The sequence below is a fragment of the Molossus molossus genome, unplaced genomic scaffold (assembly GCF_014108415.1).
Source record: "Molossus molossus isolate mMolMol1 unplaced genomic scaffold, mMolMol1.p scaffold_m16_p_8, whole genome shotgun sequence".
In the NCBI taxonomy this organism is placed as follows: domain Eukaryota; kingdom Metazoa; phylum Chordata; class Mammalia; order Chiroptera; family Molossidae; genus Molossus; species Molossus molossus.
Genome location: NW_023425402.1, coordinates 14,305,568 through 14,330,090, shown reverse-complemented (window position 1 = coordinate 14,330,090; position 24,523 = coordinate 14,305,568). Strand labels below are relative to the sequence as shown.

General features: G+C 52.5%; 1 protein-coding gene across 1 annotated transcript in view; it reads right to left on the bottom strand.

The window, feature by feature from the left end:
* Window positions 1–13,743, bottom strand: part of TTBK1 (tau tubulin kinase 1) — a 35,275-nt gene extending 21,532 nt beyond the window's left edge. Inside the window, exons 1-11 of the mRNA XM_036248977.1 lie at window positions 13,636–13,743; window positions 7,987–8,134; window positions 7,616–7,689; window positions 7,280–7,420; window positions 6,426–6,530; window positions 5,959–6,024; window positions 5,423–5,515; window positions 5,218–5,343; window positions 3,806–3,960; window positions 2,649–2,880; window positions 2,211–2,389 (exon numbers count right to left, since the gene is read on the bottom strand). Of these exons, the coding sequence (XP_036104870.1) occupies window positions 2,211–2,389; window positions 2,649–2,880; window positions 3,806–3,960; window positions 5,218–5,343; window positions 5,423–5,515; window positions 5,959–6,024; window positions 6,426–6,530; window positions 7,280–7,420; window positions 7,616–7,689; window positions 7,987–8,134; window positions 13,636–13,743 (1,427 nt within the window). The remainder of the gene's footprint in view (window positions 1–2,210; window positions 2,390–2,648; window positions 2,881–3,805; window positions 3,961–5,217; window positions 5,344–5,422; window positions 5,516–5,958; window positions 6,025–6,425; window positions 6,531–7,279; window positions 7,421–7,615; window positions 7,690–7,986; window positions 8,135–13,635) is intronic.
* Window positions 13,744–24,523: the final 10,780 nt, after the last annotated feature.

Genomic DNA, 24,523 nt, shown 5'->3' with positions numbered 1-24,523 from the left:
CTCCCGAGGGACTGTGAGCTCTGCCAGCAGGGACTGGAGCCCGTCTGACTGTTCACGTCTGGGCACAGACCCTGCCTTGGGACATCTCGTCTGTTGTTACCTTAAACGGTGCCGTGGATCTCATTAATTCCAGAGCGTGTTTCTGATTGTGTGACAGTGTGTAAGGACAGGCCACTACAAAAGGAAGAGCTGTCCTCTCCCATTGCCTGGGGAGTGCCCACCGAGCACCAGGACGGTCTAGCTCTGGGGAGTGCCCACCGAGCACCAGGATGGCCCAGCTCTGGGGAGTGCCCACCCAGCACCAGGACGGCCCAGCTCTGGGGAGTGCCCACCCAGCACCAGGACGGCCCAGCTCTGGGGAGTGCCCACCGAGCACCAGGACGGCCTAGCTCTGGGGAGTGCCCACCGAGCACCAGGATGGCCCAGCTCTGGGGAGTGCCCACCGAGCACCAGGACGGTCTAGCTCTGGGGAGTGCCCACCCAGCACCAGGACGGCCCAGCTCTGGGGAGTGCCCACCCAGCACCAGGACGGCCCAGCTCTGGGGAGTGCCCACCCAGCACCAGGACGGCCCAGCTCTGGGGAGTGCCCACTGAGCACCAGGATGGCCTAGCTGGGCGGGGGGGTGGGGGGGGTGGAGCTCACCCTCACACTCAGCCTGTGGGCAGGGGCCTCACTGTCCTGCCGGGCACCAGGCCTGTGCCCTGTGCGAGGAAGGGGTGCCTATCGGAAGCTACTTGGGGGGCTTTCTCAACATGCTGCGACCCTGTCTACTTAGACCCTGTCTACTTACGAACCCGTCTACTCTGACTACCCATTCTTTTTATTGATTTGTTAATAAAGGCTTAAAATAAAAACATTCCTGAGGGAGGCCACCTAGGGTCTGACATTTAGGCTCTCGTGTACATGGCTGATCTCAATTCCTTTCCTGAGAGCATCATTTTGATGGCCATAAAGGAGAAAGAGGGCACCCAAGAAGAGAGGGGCCAAAAGGCAGGGATGGGGGGGGGGCAAAATCCAAATCCTGTCTGCTTCATACTTTCTCCCACTCCCCAGGGCCCCAGAGCCACCCAAACCCTGTTGCCTGCCAGCAAGATCCTCCAAACTTCCTTCCAGGAAAACCTCTTCGCTCTCCTTTACCCACCATCGGAAACAAGGGTTCCCTCTAAGCCAAACCATGTGCTCTTCAGGACTGTCTGTTCCGGGCATTTCCTACCTCTCTTCTCTACTCATTTCCCTTCCAAACTGCCCTCCCTCATTCCTCTCTGTTCCAGAACTCCACAGGCGACATAGTGGAGACGTGGGCCATCCGCGGGAGTGACTGAGAGCTGTCGGCTCCCTGAAGACAGTGCACCACCCCTCTGTCCTGGGGGCAGCACGGGACTGGAGTTGCTCTCCCCTGTGTCGGTGTCTCCACACCCCAAATGAGCACTGTGCCCCATCCCAGAGGTGGAGTGTGGTTTGGGGCAGAATCCAGAGGAGGGGCATGCGGAGGTGGGGCACGAAGAACCACACTGCCTGGGTGTGGAAAGGCCCTCACCCCCAGAGCTGGCCCTGGGGAAGCGGTCCTCTTCCTCGTAGAGAGAAGGCTCAGCCCTGCTGTGGGGTGAGGCCCTACCCAAAGCCAAGGGAGGGTAGGGACATCTGTCTTCTGCCTGAGGTTGTCTCGCCCATCGGATCTGATCCTGGTCCCTGATGGCCATCAGCCGCCAAGGCTCATCTTGGCTCTGAACTCTCCAACACTCGCTCCCACCAATCAGGTCCTGTCCCGACATTCAGATCCCTGAGCCCTGACCCCAAAAACTTGGTCTGTCTGCTCCTTAAGCTGACCACTCCCTGAACCCGTCTCTCAGAACCCTCCCCCGAAGCTGAAGGGAACCTAGTCAGCTCTCTGAGGCATATGTAATTAATCTCTAGAGAAAGAGGTTCTGGAAGGGCACCCACCTATAACTCACCCTCACTGGGGACCCAGCCCATCTTTCCTGCAGCCTGTCCCCCTCCACATCCTTGCCCGGCATGACGTGGGACCTCTGCATCCCCATCCCTTCTCTGGGCCCTGCCACTGACTCTTTCCACGTGTGGCTGAGACCCAAGTACAAGCCTCCCCAACCCCCCCAGCCCCCCACTCTGCCTCGAATCTGACCTTTCCTGGAGACCAGCCGTGTGAGGCAGAGGGAAGGGGGGCCCTCGCCTTCTCCGGGTGCAGACCCACCTCCTGTCATGGAGCTCCACCCGCCCGTCCGCAGTGGAGAGCCTCTCCGACTCGGGGCTGTTGACCCTCCGGTAGTGCAGAGAGCGGACGGGGGTTGTTGGTGAGTCTGGGGGGGCGCGCACTGGAGAGCTGGGGACCCCCACGGCTCGATTCTGCTCCTCTTCCACCACGCAAGGGGCCTGCAGGAGAGGGGATTCCTTGAGCTTTACTTTGCTCACTGGGGCTGTGGGCAAGTGGTTTCTCAAGGTGAAGGAGACGGAGGGAGGTGGAGCACAGGGTGCCAGCGATCCTGAGCGGGCGGGGCCATGGGGGCGGGGCCATGGGGGCGGGGCCATGGGGGCGGGGCAAGCAGGCGCAGCTGGGGAGAGGGCGCCCAGGACCGGGAGGGGCCCACGGGTTGGGAAGGCCACCCATGTCCTTCTCCCCGGTTGCAGTTACTTTGCCAATGTTGATCCGGAGTTTGTTCCGGTTGACATCTGTCTCTTCCCAGACTTCAGCCTCAGGCCCCCCGGGATGGGGGGCAAGGTGGGGGCCGGGGCCCAGCCCCTCCGGGGGCCGCCCGGGCAGGATCGGGGGTGCGTTCTCCTGGTCACTCAGGTGCTCGCCCTGCAGCACGTCCTCCGTGTTCTCCCGGAGCAGGTCTCCAGGAACCGGTGTCACGTTGACCACCCTGGAGAGGCCAGGAGGGGGCGATGGGCAAGGCTGGCATGGTGCCCTCTCTTACCAGCACAGGCCCTGGAGACCACTGCCACAGGTGGGCATGGGCGGCGGTGAGGCCCCAGCAGGGGGGGATGTGCCCTTGGCCGTCACCACCCTGGCTCACAAAACCTCTGAGACCAGACCCTGCTCAGGTTGGCAGAGGGTTGTAAGAAAATGTAGCTGCCAAGACAGGCATCACCACCCAGCTCTGTGTAAGAGACCCCGCTGCTTCCCAGGCCCGGCCGGATTTCCGCTGCGATTCACTGGCTGGTTTCCTTTAAACCAGGAAAGGGTCTAAAGGGAAGAACCACTTTGAAGTTCCTTGCGCAAGGCCTTCACAGAACCGGGCACCATAACGTGCTGGCACCATAACGTCCTGTTGCGTCTCCTTCCCAAATGTGTCCCTGGAGCCCCTGCCCATGTCTCTCCCTGGCTCACTGCTGCGGTTGGGTGGGGAGTCCCTTCTCTCACTGGCCACCTTTGTCCCAAGGCTCTGAAACTGCGACGACCCAGCAATCACAAATACCCTCCACTCAACTGGGAGCCCCTTCAGGGCAGAGGTGCCGTCTCCTCCGCGCCCCCGCAGGGCCCAGTGGCTCCAGGCAGGTGAGCCTGGAGAAGTAAACTGTGGGGCTCAGGCAATTTCACGCAGGGCTTCTGGATCCCTACTAAGGTGAACAGCTCCAAACGAGGACCCCACTCGTGCCCAGATTGAGGGAGTAGATGTGACAAGACATCCTGGGATTCGAGATCCCAGTGTCGAGCACCAGCAATAGGAGAGGCAGCCAGGTGTGTCCGGTAGGGAGAGGGGGAGAGAGCTGGCTTCTCTCCTGGTGACAGCTCCAGACAGAGGTCCTATGGTCCCCCACACAGCCATCGGCCCCCCCGAGACTCACCCAAACATGGCCGCCGTCTGCCGGGTGTTCTGCTGGGGCGGGGTAGAGGTGCTCGTGGACAGGAGGGCGTCCGTGCCGGCCTTCTCCCAGTCAAAGGCCTCGTTCTCCGCAATGCCCCGCTCCTTCATGCTGTTCTCAAACACCGACATGATCAACTGCAGGGGGTGGGGTGGTGGGAGGACAGAGAGGTGACCCTGGGGCTGGCCAGGCAGAGGGGAAAGTTGCTGGGATTGCAGGGAGAAGAGAGGGGCCTTCCAGGACAGGGTGGGCCAAGAGGAGGCATTGGAAGGAGAAGGGCACATTGATTTTAAATAAAAACATGCACACAGTATGCAAATCAGCATGCAAATTATCATCTTGGTTTAAGCCCCACTGGCTGGACATGAGCCCCCTGAGATCTGTGGCCTGATTACCGTCTCCAGACTCCTTTGCTATTTCCACGATCTCAGCAGAGGCAACAGCATCCAAAACCACTGTTAGTTTCCCAAACCCACCACCTGGGTCAGGGTGCGAACAGGCAGCTTCCTCTGCCTGCTGCTTTCCCACCCCCCCCTACCCCCGGCTCTCCGAAGCCTTCCCTGATCCCCCACACAGCTCCCTTGGCTGGGCACAGTGCCTCGGCCGAACTGTTCGCACGCCTACCTCCCGACTCTACACCTCCAGCAGCCAGCACAGGGCCCGGCACAGGGTGTGCTCTCGGCTGTTTGGTCTGGGGGCCCCACGAGGCTGAGCTAAGAAGTGAGGCATCTCTGCCAGCAACCAGGGCTCTGTGCTCAGTTGTAGACCCTCTGAAGCCCCCAAACCCTTTCACTCTGACTCCGCTCTCTCCAGAACGAGGGGCAGGTTCTCTGCTGGCGGGAACCGCGTCACTGAGTGCCCACTGAGTGCCCACTGTGTGCCCACTGTGTGCCCACTGTGCTCCCGCGGTGGCACTCAGTGGGTCCCGGGCAGAACACTGCTGACACGCTCCCTGCTCTCTGATCAAGGTCAGTGGGTCCCACAGGGGCGTCTGCTCCTAGCCAGGCTATCAGTCCTCAGTTTCCTTGTCTGTGACATGAGGACAGTCATCCCATTTGGACTCCTGCAGTTTTGGTGTAAAGTACTTGAAAGCATTTGGCTTAATTAATTGTTAAATTGTAAAATAATAGCATAAGGAACACACAATTATCACCAAAGGCTTGTTTCGAAGCTTGAATTAATGCACGAAGGGCACTGAAAACAGGGTGAGCTGTTGATAAGTCTTAGCTATGCCTACTGTTCATAAGAGTGCAAAACAGTTTCGTGCAGTTGGAGGACGGGGAAGATGGTCAAGGCCAAGCCGGCAGGGGTGCGGGGCCTCGGCAGGAGGGTGCTGCTGGCGACGGTCGCCCAGAGAGAGGTGTCCGGGGTGCAGGCGGGTGGCAGGCTCCCACCTGGTAATCGGGCTTGGTGAAGTAGTCGAGGCTGGCGATGTGGTCCAGGAACAGGTGGAACTCAGAGGGCATGTGCTTCAGCAGCATCCGGTGCTCATACTTCTCCTTGATCATCCCTACCTGCTCCTAGAGGCAAGAGACACGGGGAGATGCAGCCCCGCTGCCCCGCCCACACCACCCCTCAGATCCAGCTGCAAGGACTCACCTTGTCCTTGATCTTCCTCCAGGGCAGCTGCCCCACTGCGAACTCCACCAACATGTAGAACAGGGACCACAAGTCGTCATGGCGGCCCATCTCCTAGGGGTGGCGGGCAGGGGGTCACCCACAGCTCTCAGGTCCTTCCCTGGGAGCAGGGGGCTGACCCTTCGCTGAGGTATATCAGTCAAGGACGCCTGACACCCAGGCTTCTATGGGCAGAACCAGGGTCTCCCTGGAGCCATGGCTGCCTCCCCGACTGGCCAGCACACACAAAACCCCAGTCAGAACTTCTGTGCGTGCTTTTCCACCCCACAGAGGTCTGTGTTGGGAACAGAGAGGAGAGGACTCCCGCAAACAAGGAAGAAAGGCAAGTCAAGGGCAGAGCCTTCTTCCAACTGGGGTCTCTGGAGTGGCAGCTTCCAGTCCCTGCCTCAGACTTCTCTCCTCGCCTCCAGAGCGGCCCACCCCAACCTCTCCTTCGGCAGCACCCTCCGCCCCAGACCTGTGCCTTCACTGCCCCCAGCCCTGGCGCTGCCACTCACCCGGTTCTTGTGAGCATTGACCGAGGCATACCGAACAGTCCCTCGAAACCCGGCCACGTTCCGAGGCTGCGGAGGAGAGAACACCACCAGGAACCTCACCTGTTGCCCCTGACCTCGGCCCAGCCCAACCCTGCTTGCCAAGCCTACCTCTGCCGACTTTAACCCTGACTGCCTTCCCAAGGCCCCACACCCGCCACACTGGCCTGGTCAGGAGCTAACCTGACACCCCAACCCGTCCTAAACCTGCCTCCTGCCCGCGTCGTCCCTGACCAGAGTGGGCAGACAGATCACAGAGTGTGGCTGTGGCAGCCATCAAGAGCCCAGGCTAAGGGACAGAGGGGATGGCCGAGTGTGGACAGAGTTGGGTGCTGCTGATACTGAACACGAGCCGGGCCTGTCCAGGCAGCTGCAGGGAAACGGGGCGAAGGGTCCCCAGGAGGCCAGGACCCGGTGCGCAGGGTACTCACGGGCCGCACGTCCCCCGTGGTGTTGGTGTACTGCCGGGCCAGCCCGAAGTCCAGCATGTAGCACTTCCTGTAGGTGGACGGCAGCCTGCCCATGGCAAAGTTGGACTGCAGGAAGGCAGCGGCGTGAGCCGTGGGCTCCAACCCTGCCCGGCTCACCTCGAGGGCCGCCCAGAAACAGGGAGGGTCAGGGACCCTCGGCCCACAGACACTCATGTAAAACACCAGCATGCGCAGTGGTCATAGCATGTCATCTGAGGGGCAGGTGGGATTCTTCTCATTTTAGAGATGAGGAAACTGAAGGTCAGTGAGTTTAGGGGGCTTCTCCAAGGTCGCACAGCAACCATGACCCAGCTGACAGCTGAAACAAGGTCTGTCTGGCCCTACATCCTGGCACTCCCCAGCGGGGCAGTGGGGCTTGGTCCAAGGCAGCAGGACACCTACATCGTTCTTGCTATGTGACCTTGGACCATTCAACCAACTTTTCTGGGCCCCAGTTTTCACCCTTTAAGATTGGCATCTTTTTCCAGCATCAAGATCCAAGATGTCAGAAAATTAGCTGCTTGGAGTTCCTTATGAAGCCCGGCCCCAGGTCCCCTTCCTTCACTGCCCTCGTCCTTCCCCAGCCCCGTCACCTTTCTAGGTTCAAGGGCTCTTCAGGTCAGGGGTGAGGGAAAGGAAGAGGCCAGAAGTACCGGAGAGGTCACGGGCATGGCTCAAGGGGAGACAAGGGCGCGTGCTGCTGCGAGGCAGGCGAGAGGCGGAGATGGGGCTTGGGATGGAGAAGAAACTGGAGAAGAAAGCAGGGACCCAGAGAGGGAGAAGAGGTGCTCTGGAGAGGGGCAGGCAGCCCTCACCGGCTTGATGTCACGGTGCAGGAAACCCACGGAGTGGATGGCCTCGATGGACTCCAGGATCTGCTTGCCCAGCCGCAGCGTGGTGCTCAGCGTGAAGGTGCCTCGCGGCTGGCTGCGCCGCAGGTCAGCCAGGTTCCGGCCCTGGGGGCAGGGGCGTAACCCTGCTCGGCAGCCAGCCCACCCACCACCACTGGGACACTGCCCAGCCTCGCCCCAAAGCCTTGTGCCCACCCCCACTCCTCCAGGGCCGCGTCTCCCTTCCCCACTCCTCACTGCAGAAGTTGTGGCCCAAGTTTCTGGGTGAGACTGGAGGGAGGATGGGCCACGGGGACTCACCTGGAGCTGCATCACCACGTAGTTGAACTTCTCATTCCGGCCACAGCCAATGAACCGGCACACGTGGTCTTTCCCTGAGGGGCACAGACAGGCATCTCCCAACTCCACTCCTCCTCACTTCCAACCCTAAGGCGGCTCTCCTGCACTCTGGACTCCTGGACCCCAGCCCTGGCCCACGATCACTTTGCCTACCACCCCCTGCCGCCATCATCGCTCTTAGACTCTGGTCCCTTCTCACCTTGTCCATCACCTCCCCGTTAGCCTCTTCCCTCCACCACACTGCACCTCCCCCCAGCTTCTCAAGCCATGGTCTCTCCCAGCCCCTGGCCGCATCACCTCTTCCCTCCCATCCTCCCGCCCTAGGCCAGCACCTTGCAGCTTTTTGAGCACAGCCACCTCCATCTTGAGGACCTGCTTGGGCTGCTGGGCTGACTCCACCTTGAGGGCCACGTTCTCCCTGGTCAGCAGGTCCATGGCCTCGTAGATCTCACCAAAGCCCCCGCCTCCAATCTTTTTCAGCTACAGAGACAGGTGAAGGGCGGGAATAGGGGACACAGGGATCAGGCTGAGCAGCTCCTCATCCCATCCATTGCTGGGTCATAGCCTTCACTGATGGGGACCAGGGCCATCCTTGAAGGGGAGGACCTCATGTCTCCCTTCCTTGCCCCACCCACCAGGCCCCCACCTCCTTTCCTAGTGCTGGAGACAGACAGCTCAGCCCATGGGTGGACAATCATACATACTCATACATACCACATGTCAGAGTGGGCAGTGGAAGGGGTATGAGACTTGTGACTTCGTATAGACATGGAGACAAGGTTATGTGGGATTCTGAAGAGATAATGGGCTGTCAAGAATCTTTTCTTCTCTGGAAGGACAATAAACATCATGCTCCCCACCCCCAAACCCCTGCTTAGACTGAGAAACTTCCAGAAGGATAACTAATTTCTAGAGCCTCCCAGCTTCCGGATGAATCCCCCAGGAAGGTGCTGGCAGGATCCTAAAAGGTGCGGGGAGAGTATGTGGAGGAGGAGACTCAGGAAAGGGTGCTCGCAGCCTGTGCCTGCTACTGAAGCTCACACCATTCTCTCGGCCCCTGGGCAGGTGCCCCAAATCAAGTGAGCCTCGTCTTTGGGGCAGGGGACACTGCAGGAGCATGTGGGAATGGAGGGTTGGAGTGGATCTCTTTATTCCCGGGGCACTGCAGTAGAGATCTAACCCAGTCTAGGTCCTCCTCCTCCAGCATCCCAGGGCAAATAATGAGAAAAGACAGAGAGAACTGTGATGGAGGAAGAATCAGCCAGGGAGAAGAGCAAAGCTGGGAAAGATGAAAGTCAGTCACGTCAGAGGCCCAGGGGTCTTGGAGAGCGAAGGTGCTGAGTTCTAAGCTGGGACTTCTTTGGTTTAAGAAAGGTGTACAGCCCTGGTCGGTTTTGCTCAGCGGTTAGAGCGTCAGCCCGCAGACCAGAGAGTCCTGGGTTCGGTTCCGGCTAAGGGCATGTACCTCGGTTGCAGTTTGCCCCTGACCCTGGTTGGGGTCGTGTGGTTGGCAACCACTGGATGTGTCTCTCTTACATCGATGTTTCTCTCTCTCTCTTCCTCCCTCTCTCCCTCCCGCTCCATCTGAAGATAAATGCAAAAATGTCCTCGGGTGAGGATAAAAAAAGAAGAAAGGTGTACAACTCAATTCTCACCTCCTCAGGGAGCCTGCCCCTCATGGGTGGCCTGCCCTCCAGAGCCCTCGCTTGTGTCCTGTTGGCTTGTAGCTCGCCAGCCACAGCTGGACTTGCTGATGATTGGATGGAGGCTGCTCTGATCAGCCAGCCTATACCTGACTCTGAGCCTCGCGCATCTCTGAGTCCTCCCCTGAGCATTTATTCAGTACTTGGACGTCCAGTAAATGTTTAATGGTGGTTGAGATATGAGAATGGTCCTGGCCAGTTTGGCTCAGTGGTTAGAGTGTCACAGGTATGATTCCTGATCACAGGCACGTACCTGGGTTGCAGTTTCAATCCCTGGCCCCAGTCGGGGTCGTGCAGTAGACAACCAATTGATGTGCCTCTCTCACATCAATATTTCTCTCTCTTTCTCCCTCCACCCCTCCCTTCCACTCTATCTCTATCTAAAAATCAATGGGGCCCTGGCCAGTTTGGCTCAGCTGTTAGAACGTTGGCCTGCGGTCCGGAGAGACCCAGGTTTGGTTCCCGCTAAGGGCACGTACCTCGGTTGCAGTTTGTCCCCGGCCCTGGTTGGGTCATGTGGGTGGCAACCACTCGATGTGTCTCTTTCACGTCGATGTTTCTCTCTCTCTCTCTCTCTCCCTCCCACTCTATCTGAACAAAATATCAACAACAACAAAAAAATGTCCTCGGGTGAGGATAAAAAATAAATAAAAATCAATGGGAAAATATCCTTGGGTGAGGAACCAAAAACAGAAAGAAAGGAATATGGAAATGAAGGGAAGAAGGAGGCAAGGCAGAGGACTGGGAGTACCCAGCAGTGCCACCCGAAGCCACTCTACAGAAGGTGAAGGGAGGGTCCGGAAGAGAAGTGGCAGGCTGGGTGGGATCTCGAAGACTCTTGTATCCATGACGGATACAGGGAAAGACAGAGAGGGAAGAACACTGAGAAAACAGAATCCCTCTCCACCTAAGACAAAAATCAAAGGTCAGACTTTTAGAAGAATTTAAACTCCAGGAAGGGGAGCAATGGCATGTTTTCCTCTGGGGAACTGTAAACCCAGGGGAGATCTTAGTGCCCTCTGGGTTCCCCTTTGGTTTCTGAGTGAGCATGGAGGGAAGGGCACGGGGAAGGGGAACAACAACCACATCTCCCTTCTGCGCTCCAGACTCAGGCATCAGCTCAGCTCATCTCCAAAGGGCCCCAACAACACAGGTGAGGAAGGTCATAGGAGTCGCCATTTTGCTCAGAGAGTTAAGTACCTGGCCCCAGGTCACACAGCTAGTAAGTAGCACAGCTGGTGTCATTTAAACCCAGGCAACCTGATGCGGAACCCTCCCTCTGAACCACGCCATTGTAGGAGCAACTGATCACACTGGGATTAAATTGTCAGAGCTGAGATTCAAGCTCAGATCTACTAGGTTCCAAAATCTTTGCTGCAGATGGTTAGAAGGTTTCGGGGCAGCCAAGACATTTCTGACACCTACTCCCCAATTTCCCAGGGTGCCCAAGGGTTTTTCTCTACCACCTTCATTTCCAAACAGAGACTATTTTTCCTTCCTTCGTCCCTTTCTTACTTCCCACCCACCCTTTACAGAACCTCCCGTGGATGGGGAACTGGGCTCCTGGACCCACACATTCACCCGACGCCCATCCTCTGTGGGTCCTTTCCGTTGGACACAGCAGGCACCATGACTAGGCCCATAATACTTTTAGGAGGCAATGAATGTTTTAATTTTTTTTTAATCAGAAAGAGAGTCCGGCCAGGGTGGCTCAGTGGTTCAGCATCAACCCATGCACCAAGAGGTCGCCGGTTCGATTCCTGGTCAGGACACATGCCCAGGTTGTGGGCCTGATCCCCAGTGGGGGGCATGGAGGAGGCGGCCAATTGGTGTTCTCTCTCATCAATGATTCTATCTCTCTCCCTCTCACTTCCTCTCTCTCAAAAATCAATAAAGGAAAAATAAATAAAATCAGAAAGAGAAAAAAAAGTAAATTTTAGGTCAAAAAGAAAACTTTAATATATAATATTAATTTATTCCTCTTTATACCAATGCAGTCATAAAATACAACTTTTAATCACTTATTATTGAGAAAGAGGCCCAAGGAGGAGGAATGCCCAGGGCCCACAAAAGCCATAATGTAGCCCTGCCCACAGCCCAGTAACAGGAATATACTCTCAAACTCCCTTCACCAGACCCTATTAATGATCCCCTCCCCTGCTAAAGGGCCTCCCTAAACTGGAGAAGAAATATGACATAATAGGACCAGCATTCACTTAGGGAAAAGTATGCCTGGTTTCTTGGCCCAGCTCTGGGTGACCTGGGGTGAGTTTCTTAACTTTTCTGAGGCTTCACTTTTCCTCCTCTGTAAATGAGAGTTGTACCAGAATTGGTCACAGCCTCCATCAGTTCTATGGTCCTGACTGTTGGATGGGCTAATTCTTGGAAAGAGTGACTGTTGGCCCAGCAGCCAGACAGACCTGGTTCTACCTACCAGTCAAGGTAACTTGGCAAGTTAACTAATATCTGTGCCTCTGTTTCTACAACTGTGAAACAAGGCTAATAGAATCTATATTTTTTTTCACAGCATCTGGCAATAGTAAGTACTCAAAACAAATGCTAACTTTTTGTTACTATTACTGTTTGCTGTTCTAATTCCGAGAAACCTGCCTCAAGAAAAAGAAAACGTTATTGTTAAATACTCCACCTAGTGTCACTGACCCTCATTTTGTCCTGGCTACATTCCCTCTCTGGGCAACTTGTTCTTGGTTCCTGAGCTCGGCCTCACGCCTCTGTCCCATCCCTCACAGGGAGGTGGCTGAGGGGAAGCATCTGGCACCCCACCATCTCCAACTGTCCAGTGGCCAGGAGACAGTGAGCGTAAAGAAAGGTAAGCTGGCAAAGATTGCATGCATGTCCCCTTTTCCCAGCTCCCACTTGTCATTTCTCTTCCCACACATCTCCCACTTCCTCCCTGAAAAAGCACAAGAAAGTTCTAACCAAAACTCATGAACACCGTCTTTTTTTTCACCTCTTTAGTGCAAATGCCCTCTGCCTCCAATCTGCCTGCACAAGGAACTCTTGTAACACTCCTCACTTCACCAGACCTTCAGTCCTTCGATTACTGTCCTAGCTCTTCACCCCCCAATCTGTCTAGTTACTCTCCCTCTCAGGAAGCTGCCCTCTGGGACATAGACAGCCTCTACCTTCAGCTCTCCAGCTCCTCCAGCACACCCCACCCCCCGCAAGACAGCTCTGACAAGGCTGTCACCTTTGCTCCATCCCTGGGCCTCTAAGGAACCTGCCCAACGGGGTGGTTGTTGCCATGGAGACCCACCTGCACCCAGGCCCCACTCCCCTCTCAACCCCTAAGGGAGCTGAGCCTCTCCCGGACCCCCAACAGCTCCCAACCCAGAGAGAGAAAGACGAGAGAGAGAGAGAGAGAGAGAGAGAGAGAGAGAGAGAGAGAGAGAGAGGTTCTGTACAGACCTGGCTTGTGCTCCTCTCCCTCTCTTCCTTCTGGCTCCCTCCCCAGGTGCAGAACCACAGTTCACCCACTATCAACCCGAAAGCCGCCCCACATCAGCCTGCCCCCACAATGACAAGAGGCAAGCAGAAAGCTCTTATGCGACAGAAAGAATGGGGGTGGATGGGACAGGGAGTGATTTACAGTAGGTCCTGTTCCCCAGGCACTGTCTTCTCCCTTACCCTCGAGTGTCCCCCTCCCATCCCGACTCAAACCCGCAAGGAGGCACGGACTACAACTCCCAGCAGGCCGAGCAGCCTGAAGTCCTGGACTGGAGGAGCAAGGCACGCTGGGAGTTGGAGTCTCGGTGTGTTGCACCTGCCGCAGGAACCAGTGAGGGGAGGAGGGTGGATGGAGAAGATGGAGTGCAGACGCGGTGGGCGCAGCCTGCAGGGCCTCTTTCCCGGAACCCAAGCCTGTCAGTCCTCTGCGGAAGCGGAGGGGCACACGCTCACTCGCTGCCCTTCTCCAAGGTCCGGCAGAGAAAGAGCCCCCTCCCCCACCCTCCCTCCTCCCACCACTGAGCTCTGCAGCTCCTGCTCCGACATCCAACCAGGAGTTGTTCCAGGCTGGGACCGACCAACGTGACCTGGGGAAGGGGTGAGGGAGGGCGGGGCTGGAGAGAGGGCACTGGGAGAAAGCGATTGTCCACAAGTGGAGGCAAAGAGAATGACCAGCAAGCGGTATACAAATGAGCTCAGGGGCACCTCCCTCTTAGGGTACGTGCGCTGAAGGCACCTGTTTTTACGGGTCTCCAGATCCCCTCCTACACCCCCTGCCCCTCCCTCTGCCCCACCCGGTCACTCACTCACCACCTTCCAGCGATCCTTGACCACGTAGTTGGCCGGCAGGATGTCGGCCTGCTCCCCTCCCCCACTCATGTTGGTTTCGTCCTTAAGAGCAGCCGCTAGGCACTGCATCCGCCAGCCCGAGGGAGGGGTGTCCGCAGGGCCTGCCCTGGGGGGGCCATCTACCTGGGGGAGTGGAGAGGGGCTGTGAGTGGGGATATGACGAAGGGGAGCTCCATTCTAGCAGGCACCCTTCCCTTGCCCACTGAACAGATGCTCCAGGGGTTACTAGGGGAAGCACTGTTTAAGTACCCAGTGGAGGTCAGAGGAGAAGACAAATACTCTTCACAGGAGGGGAGATACAAACTACAAACTGGAGATGTGAAAACCAGCAACACACATCAATGAAAAAAAAGAGAAGAAAATGTGTGAACAGGCTGTGGGGAAAGTGTTTCCCAAAGAGACATATGTTAGATAATGTGGGGGAGACTTGCTAACCAAGGAGCACACCAGACTGGGACCCATGCTTGTAGGGGGGAGACCTAGGCCAAGAAGGACCCCCCACCCCGCACCCACAACTTCCCTGTACCACAAAATGCCAGGGAGCTGTGCGTCTGAGGCTTATTGAAAGGGGAGAACTGCTGATGGAGGGGTGACCCATAGAGATGCACACCAGAGTCACAGAGACCTGTTAACCAGCCATGGAGATGTGATAATCAGAGAAGGAGCAGACACCCAACAGCCCCTGGAGCATGGTGCTGAGTGAGCAGATGCAGCTGCTGAGAGGCACACCCCATTCTCAGTGGTGAGCCCAAAACACCCGCCACAGCCCTGGGCTTGAGAAGCATGGATGGGGGTGATGAGGTGAACATAAGGCAATGGACTGAACACATGGATTTTGGAGGGACAGCAGCTCTATAGCCTCTCAGAGGGAGGAAGGCAGGTTGAATTGGGAGGAACTGGGGACTGCAGGGAAGTGGGAGCAGCCTGACAGAGGAGTGACAGGGAGCAGCAGGTCTGGTTGAGCATGGGGTGAGAGGGCCTGACCACACCTTTCTGTGTCTGCTCAGGAACCAACAAGAAAGGACACAGCTCCTGTTGCATTCGGATAGGTAGAAGCTGGGTATCAGGGAGAGTGCCCAACTGTGAGGGTTGGGAGCCAGCCAGTGCTACCCAGGGAAATGCAAGTGTGTGCACATGTATTCTGCGTGTGTATCTGAGCATGTATGCCTCTGTGTGAGTGTGTAAGTATATATTCTGTCTTTCTTTTTTATTAAATTTATTGGGGTGACATTGGTTAATAAGATCATATAGGTTTCAAGTGTACATTTCTATGATACATGATCTGTATATTACATTGTGTGTCCACCACCCAAAGTCAAGTCATCTCCTGTCACCATATATTTGGCCTCCTTTACCCTTCACTACCCGCCCCATTTGAGTGTGTGCCTGTCTATGTGCCTGTGTGTGTGTCTTTGTGTCTATGTCTATACATCTGTGTCTGTGGTGTCTGTGTGTGCTTATGTGTGTTCTTGTGTCTCAGTGTGTGATATGCATGTGTAGGCAGGGGCTGCAAAAGATAACTTTTGAGATCTCTGCCAACCCAGTACAGGAATAGAATCTGGATCTTTTTTTTTTCTTTTCTTTTCTCCTACACTTCATAAGCACACTGCTCTGCCCTCACAATGACCCTGGAGAGTCACAGATGGAAGGAGGTCACTCAGGCTGGGGTTGAGGGTGAAGATGGAGAGGAGGAAAGTACCTAAGATATCTATGGATGGGGTGGGAACTCCATAAACCTGTCTTTCCTTGGGATGGAATAATTCCTCAGGGCTCCTGTGTCTAGCCATCCTGATACAAAGGGAAGCATGGTGAAGGCCTAGAAACAACCTTCAACAGGTCATGGTGTGCCATGAGTGACATGTGTAGAAGGGATCTTCATGGGGAAGGACACTGTCACTTTTTTCAAATGACCCAGCCTACTATTTCCTCCAGTCCACACAACTTCAGAGTATCTGTGGGGATAGCAAAACAGGCCTCTGCCCTCCTTCTGCCAAGTGGCATATGGGGCAAGAATTTGCAGAGCAGAGAGGGCAATGGCAGGAAGAAGGGAGAGGTAGGGGTGGAGGGAGTCTGGACACTTGGAGGAGACAGATTGAGGACAAGATCAAAGAAACGACTGAACCAGTAGAGAGGGATCCTTGAGGAGTTGAGCAGGGTGACAGACCTGTGATGGTGGATTCTACAGGTTGATGAGAAAAAAATTATGTCCTGCTCCCATTTTATAGATGGGCAAGCCTAGAAGGAACAGGTGAGGTGGGAAAAGGAAGAGTAGGTGCAGGAGGGTAAATGAGGGTTCCCTGCTTCTTCCTATTCATCGTCCTTCCCACTCTCTGTCTCAGAGGACTACACTCAACTCAGACTAGGATTGGATGACATGAACACAAGTAACTGGCTGCCCTATTGCTGCCCCCTCAGAACCCTTTGGGTGTGTGGAGGCTGGGTGTGGAGTGAGAGAGGGCTTGTGGAGGAGGTTTTTATGAACATATGTCAGAGAGCGCATGTTTGAGAGTGTGGGGCTGATGAGAGAGAGCTAAGTGGTCGGGAGCTCCTCATGGTTTGGGAATATAGGTGTTGATGTGTAACTATGCAAGGTATGAGCCGAGTCTGTGTGGGAATCTGGGAGTCCAGGTAAGGAGAGAGAAAGGAGACCAGTGATGGGTAATGGAACCAGATGAAAAGATGTGTGGGAGGGGACAGAGAGGATGGAAGGGACCAGAGTGACAGGATCAGAGGAGGGTATTGGATAAGATAGAGACAGATGAGAGGTCATGATGGAAGGTGAGGAAGCCATAGAACCATGAGAGGGGTCTCTGGGCACAGCTGAAGGGTGAGGGGGTTGGTAAGAAGGCGAGTGGAGGAATGGAGGGACTGAGGACAAGGGAGAGAGGTTATGGAGACAGCTGGAAATGACTTGTCAGGGGTGACAGGAGACTGAAGCCATAGGGACAGGGACAGAGGTGAGCAGTGAGGAGCCAAACCCCGGACGGCAGGCGGGAAAGGGTGGGTATGTGTACTGGGGGCAGGGAGCTGGTCCAGGCCTCGGATGCGGCCCAGGCTGTGTAGGCCAGCGTCCCAGCTCGGGCGGAGACGGCAGCAGGGAGGGGGCGCTGGAGAAGGCTGCTCTGGGAGGTGAGCCAGGCCCGAGTCCCGACGAGTCCACAGAAGGGACCCCCTCCCCGACCCCCGCCCGGCCCCGCCCCGCCCCGCCTCACCTGCTCTGTGCCCGCTGCGGCTGAGGCTGCGGCGGCGGAGGCAGCGGCTTGGGGCGGCGCATCCCCCGGGGCCGGGGCGGAGCGGGGGCGGGGGCGGCTCAGTGCGGCGCTGGGAGGCCCGCTCCCTCCGGCGGCGGCGGCGGCGGCGGCGGCGGCCTCCCGACCGGGACCATCCCGGCCCGGCCCGGCCCGGCCCCGATCCTCTTCGGGCGACGGCGGCAGCGGCAGAGCGGGGAGCTGCCCACAATGCACTGCGCCGCCAGCATCAGCACCAGCCCTGACATCACCGCCCCACCGCCCCGGCTCTTACATCACCGCCCTTTCTCTGACATCACATTATACTCCGCTCCTCTGTCCACTCCTGCAGCTCTAGGACTCTCTCGCACGCCTGGTCCTGTGCTAGCTCTTAGGATCTCCTCACTGGTCTCAACCATTCACTTGATCCCCATCCCCAGCAGGACCCCATCACTCCTTACCTGTCCCCATAAACCACCTGTCTCCATCACTCGTCATCCTCTCCACTCCCAGCATGTTACTGTCACTCTTCGCCTGTCCCTGTCAGCACAGCCGATTCCCCCACTCCATCCTCATATTATTTTCCTCTAAACTCATTTCCCCTCACCTGCCATACCTCCCCACCCGCATTTCTTCTAACACCACCCCTCACCTCACCACATACACACCTTACCTCCTGGCTCAACCCGACTCTCTCTTTCATTGGCCCTTTCTCCCATCTATTGACAAACTCTGCTGTTGTCTCTTACCGTTTACTAAATGAGATGCACACTCTTTACTGTGACATCAAAAATTCTTCCCACATGGGCCACCGAGGCTATTACTACCCTTCTGACAGATTGGATTGCTCAACAGTCACTGAACATACTTTGCACTTTGTCTCTTTCGGGTCCTTCCTTCCATCTTCATACTTTTGATAAATGCATACTGAGCACCTTCAATAGCAACTGCAATAATAATAGCAACTATTTACTCCTGCCGGTCACTATTCTAACTTTACACATATTAACTCATTTAATTCTCATGACAGCCCTATGAGGTAGCAGTACCAATGTACCCATTTTATAGATGAAGAAACTAAGATACAGGGATTTGAGTGATTTGCCTTAGGTTATAAAGCTAGCAAGTGGCAGAGCTGGGATTCAAACCCTGACTCCAGAGTCCTGCTCCTAACCACTCTGCTGGGAGGAAGTGTCATTGAGTCTACAAGGATAGTCAGAGGAGGCAGCTCAGGGGAGGTGCATTCAACTGTAATTTGAAGGATTAGAAGGAGTTTTCCAACAGACAAGTGGGGCCCCGGGTAGAGGGTGGGAGAGATTTGCAGGCTGAGGGGACAGCCTGGGCTGAGCTGGGGGCAGGCATGCGCAAGCTCATGCAGAGCCTTTTGTGCTGCACTAAAAAGATTGGATTTTCTCCACTTCATTTTAGAAAGTGTAGTGGATAGTGTGGTGAGCCATCCAGAGGCCCCTTCAGAATCTAGGTACTCATTCCCCAGGCTGATTCCCTCCCTGGGAATTTCCCTTGGCCTAGGGAGATGCCTCATCCATGACCATTTGCCCTTCCTAGGGTATCTCATATCTGATCCATGATCAAGCTATGAGTACAAAGGCTTCACTTCCTCCCTCAACTAGGGACAACTCTGAATGGACATCCATTTTTTCAAAATTCCTGATAGGGTCAGCTGAGGCTTCTATTGAGACTGCATCAAAGGACAACTTCCCCTCTGCTCAATGGTGCTTTCTTTACTCCTCCATAGTCGGTCCTCAGAACACTTCCCAATAGGCCTACCGCATGATCATCTCTGTCTCCGACTCAGTGGGCATGGCAATCAGACATTTAGACAGAAAATCACTGAAGAATTCTGAGCAGAAATAAGACACAGTCTGATCTGAGTATTGGGTTAGAATTCTAGATTGACTTTTTTTTTTTTAGTACTTTAAAAATGTTGCTCCACGGTATTCGAGCTTGCATTGTTTCTGACGAGAAGTCTGCAAGTGTCCTTATCTTTGTTTCTCTTCATGCAATGTGTCTTTTTCTCTTCTGACTACTCTTCATATTTTCTCTTTACCACTGGTTTTAAGCTATTGCATTATGATGTGACTTGCTATAGTTGTATTCATTTTTTTGTGTGTTTGGGGTTTGTTGAGCTTCTTGGTTACTGAGTTTTGTTTTGTTTTTTTTTATCCTCACCGGAGGACATTTTTTTCCTTTTTTTTTTTTTTTTTTTTTTGTTCAGGTAGAGTGGGAGGGAGAGAGAGGAAGAGAGAGAGAGAGAGAGAGAGAGAGAGAGAGAGAGAGAAACATCGACGTGAAAGGGACACATCGAGTGGCTGCCACCCACACGACCAACCAGGGCCGGGGACAAACTGCAACCGAGGTACGTGCCCTTAGCGGGAACCGAACCCAGGTCTCTCTGTACCGCAGGCCAACGCTCTAACCGCTGAGCCAAACCGGCCAGGGCTGTTGAGCTTCTTGTATCTGTGGATTTATATTTTTCATCAAGTTAGACATTTTTTTCAGCCATTATTTTCTCAAATATTCATTCTGCTTTCTGCTTTCTTTCAGGAACTCCAGTTACCCTATATATCAGACTGCTTGAAGTTGTCCCACTTATACTTGGTGAAATGTTCCCATCTTTTTACTCACTATATTTTACTGCAAATAGTTTCTACTGCTATTGCATTCAAGTTTATTCATCTCTTCTGTTATAGTATCTGATCTGGTAATAATCCCATCCACTGTATTTTTATTGTAGCTTACATCTCTAGAAATTAAATCTGGGTCTTTTAAAATCTCCCAAGTTCAATTTTTCTTCTAACTTCTTCAATACATTGAATGGTTATAACAAATCTTTTTGTTGTTGTTGTTAATCCTCACCCAAGGATATTTTTTCCATTGACTTTTTAGAGAGAGGGAAAGGGAGGGGTCGGGGAGAGAAAGAGAAACATTGATGTGAGAAAGACACATCGATTAGTTGCTTCCTGCATGACCCCAACCAGGGCCTTGACCAGGAATTGAACCCACGACCCTTTGGTGAGTGGGCCAACACTCTAACCACTGAGCAAACCCAGCCAGGGCTATAACAATTCTTTTAATGCACTTGCCTACTAATTTATTATCTGAGTAATTTCTGGATTACTTTTCATTTTTCTTCTCACTATGGTTCATATTTTCTTGCTCCTTTCCATATTGTACATTTTTATTGGATGCCAAATATTGTGAATTTTACCTTGCTGGATCCCGGATATTTTTCTATTTCAGTGAATATTCTTGAGCTCTGTTCTGGGATGCAATTTATTTCCTTATAAACAGTTGGATCTTTCCAAGGCTTACACTTTAAGTCTTTGTTATGTGGGACCAGAGCAGCCTCTGATCTAAGGCTAATTCTTCCCCACCACTGAAGCAAACCCCTTTGGTATAATTTATCCAATGCCCCATGAAGTATGAGGTTTCCCACGCCAGCTGGAGGGAACGGTCACTATGTCCAGGTTTGAGTGAGCTCCGACGATTGTTTGCTCTGCTCCTTTTAGATGGTTCTTTCCCCACCTTAGAGCATTCCCTCACACCTGTGTGCTGGTCAGTCCTCAGCTGACTGTCCTGGGAAACCCTCGGAAGATTCCAGAGCTCTCTCCTCCCCTTGGCTCTATACAAACCAGCTGCCTTGTCTCCCTGGACTCCCCATTCTGCCTTCTCAGTGCAAGGAGACAGCCAGGCTCAGCCCAGAAACCCTGCAGGCAACATGCTGGGGTTATGTCGAGCGCACCTGGCTTGTTTTCAGTGGTCTCAGGATTACTGTTAGGACGGCTGCTATCAAAAACAGGAGAAATAACGAGTGTCAGTGAGGATGTGGAGAAAAGGGAACCCTTGTATACTGTTGGTAAGATTGCAAATTGGTGTAGCCACTATAGAAAACAGTATGGAGATTCCTTTAAAAATTAAAATAGAACTACCTTATGACCCAGCAATTCCACATCTGGGCATTTATCCAAAGGAAATGAAATCACTATCTTGAAAAGATATGTGCACCCCATGTTCGTTGCAGCATTCTTTACAATAGCCAAGACATGAAAATAGCCTAAGTGTTCACTGATGGATGAATGGATAAAGAAAATATGGTATATTATTCAGCCCATAAAAGAAGAAAATCCTGCCAGTTGAGCAACATTGGAGAGATCTTGAGGGCATTATGCTAACTGAAATAAATCAGACACAGAAAGACAAATACTGTATCATATCCAGAGACAGGGGGTGAGGGTGGCGAAATGAGTGAAGATGGTCAAAAGGTACAGACTTCCAGTTATAAAATAAATGAGTCCTGGGAATATAATGTACAGCCTGGTGACTATAGTTAATAATACTGTTATATATTTGAAAGTTGCTAAGACAGGAAATCTTAAAAGTTCTCATCACAACCCTCAGCGGCTGGAGTGTTGGCCTGTGGACCAAAGGGTCTCGGGTTCAATTCCTGGTCAAGGGCATGTACCTGGGTTGCAGGTTCGATCCAGACCCTGCCTCAGTCATGCAGGAAGCGATCAATCAATGTTCTCGTTCACATCAATGTTTCTCTCTCTCTCTCCTCCTTCCTTCCCCCTCTGCTCATCCCTTCCATTCTCTAAAAATCAGTGGAAAAAACATCCTCGGGTGAGAACAAAAAAGTTCTCAACACAAGAAAAAATAATGTGTAACTATGTGTGGCGATGGATGTTAGCTAGACTTATGGTGGTGGTCATTTGGCAATATATACAAATATCGAATCATTAGGCTGTATGGTTAAACTGACACAATGTTATGTCCACTGTATCTCAATTTTAAAAATCCACATAAGAGAAATCATGATAGCCCTGGCCGGTTTGGCTCAGCGGTTAGAGCGTCCGCCTGCGGTCCGGAGAGACCCGAGTTCGGTTCCCGCTAAGGGCATGTACCTTGGTTGCAGTTTGTCCCCGGCCCTGGTTGGTCGTGCGGGTGGCAGCCACTCGATGTGTCCCTTTCACATCGATGTTTCCCTCTCTCTCTCTCTCTCTTCCTCTCTCTCCCTCCCACTCTATCTGTACAAAAAATGGAAAAATGTCCTCGGGTGAGGATAAAAAAAAAAAAGAGAGAGAAATCATGATAAAACAAGGAGCAAGGAAAAACCATGGTAAAAGTATAGCACAAAAGAGGATAATAGAAAAAAAATACAAATGTGTAATTAATCATAAATATAAATGGGTGAAATTCATTGATTAATAGAGCATCAGATTTTTTTTTTTTTTTGGTACGTGCCCCTAGCAGGAACCAAACCCAGGTCTCTCTGGTCCACAGGCCAACGCTCCAGCCGCTGAGCCAAACTGGCCAGAGTGAGCATCAGCTTTCTTTAAATACAAGTATAATAAGCTGCTAACTATAGATGCACTTGGACTAGAGAAAGACTGAAACTAAAGATGTAAAAATATATAAATCCAAAAGAATTTATTAGAAAAAAAAGTGGATTACATCATAAGGATAAAAAATTTACCAGCAAGAACATATAACAATTCTAAGCTTGTATTCACTTACTAGCAGTCTCAAAATATAAATAAAAAATAGGTGAAATTACTAGGAAAAAATTAAAAATCCGCCATCAAAGGGAGATTTTAACAAAATTACCTCAGTAATTGATAAAAATGGCACACCTCTAAAAATAATAAGGATATAGAAGATTTGAAAAATAAAAATATAACAAGCTTTATCTAATGTATATGCATGTGTGTATAGACTATCTATTATATATAATATAGACAATATATTATCTATTATATTGTATCTATTATAGCTATTTTAGATATATGATCTATTATATACATGGATATCTATTATACATAGATATAGATATATACATAATAGATAATATGTATCTCATAGGTAATATAATATTTATAATAGATATAATATATGTAATATAGATAGATCTGAAATGAGTATAACAAAAATTTATATATATATATATATATATTTTTTTTTTAATCCTCACCTGAGGATATTTTTTCCATTGATTTTTAGAAAGCATGAAAGAGAGGGAGGGAATGGGGGTGGGGAAGAGAGAGAGAGAAAGACATCGATGTGAGAGAGGCACATCGATTGGCTGCCTCCCACATGAACCACAACTAGGGCTGGAGATTGAACCTGCAGCCCAGGTACGTGTCCTTGACCGAGAATCGAACCTGCAACCCTATAGTCCAAGGGCCGATGCTCTAACCACGAAGCCACACCATCCAGGGCCAAAATTTTAAGATTTGATAAACCTGAGTAGTAGATACAAGGATATTTGATATACTGTTCTCCATACTTTACTCACACTTGATATATTTTGTAATAAATTTTAAAATGAATAATCATTCAAAAGAAACTCTGAAATGGAGCACTAAGGCTGAATTCTCTGTTTTGGTCTTTACAGATGCCTAACACAGAAGAGAGATCTAGGAGTCCAGATGAGTCCCCCTTCCACAAAATTTCCGTCGTAAGTAATGTCACTAACAAGAAAACATCCTAGCCACTGGGATGAGGAAGAAATCAGACTGAGAATATACCCAGGTAAGGTGGATCTAGTGTGTGCTCAGGCAGAGTCTCAACCGTTTCCTCTACAACACACCTGAGAAAAGAAAGTCACGTTTGAAACAAACAAAAACCAGGAGGTAAATTTGGTCCCTGCTGCTCCTTCTTGGTCAGAAGCAGATGTCTGATCTGGGTGTTGAACAGTAGAAGGTGTGAGGAGACACTGGAAGGGATCCTCCACATGCTTGATTTGTTTCCTCTGCATCGCCCAGCCTTCTGCACGTCACTGCCTGGAGTAATCTGACTTGCCCCATTCTTTTTTTTTTATCCTCACCCAAGGACATTTTTGCATTTATCTTCAGATAGAGCAGGAGAGAGAGAGACATAGAGTGGTTGCCACCCACATGAGCCCAGCGGGGGCGGGGACAAACTGCAACTGAGGTATGTGCCCTTAGCGGGAACTGAACCCGGGTCTCTCTGGTCCGTGGGTCAATGCTCCAACCACTGAGCCAAACCGGCCAGGGCTCCCCCATTCTTGATAAGGCTGTCCCTGCTCAAAGCCAAACAGAGGCTAAAGTCTCAGACTCTTCTTTACTCCTTTTTGTAGCTCCTTTAGTGCCTACTGACTGTGCTGCACAAAAGAAATGCTTTGAAAAATGCATCCCTGCCTGGCTGCTGTGGCTCAGTAGATAGAGCGTCATCCTGTGCACCAGGAGGTCATTGGTTTGATTCTGGGTCAATGCACATGCCTGGGTTATGAGTTCGATTTGATGTTTCTATCTCTCTCCCTCTCTCTGAAATCAATTAAAACACACACACACACACACACACACACACACACACACATATGTTTGAAGCATATATCCTCAACACTGTAGATTAAAAGAGACTTAAAAGACATATCGAACGTGAGGAAGGTGAAACCGTATGTCCAGGGATGCACACTTCCGTTATAAAATCATCATGCCCTGGCCGGTTTGGCTCAGAGGTTAGAGCGTTGACCTGCAGTCCAGAGAGACCCGGGTTTGGTTCCCGCTAAGGGCACGGAACTCAGTTGCAGTTTGTCCCCGGCCCTGGTTGGGTCGTGCAGGTGGCAACCACTCGATGTGTCC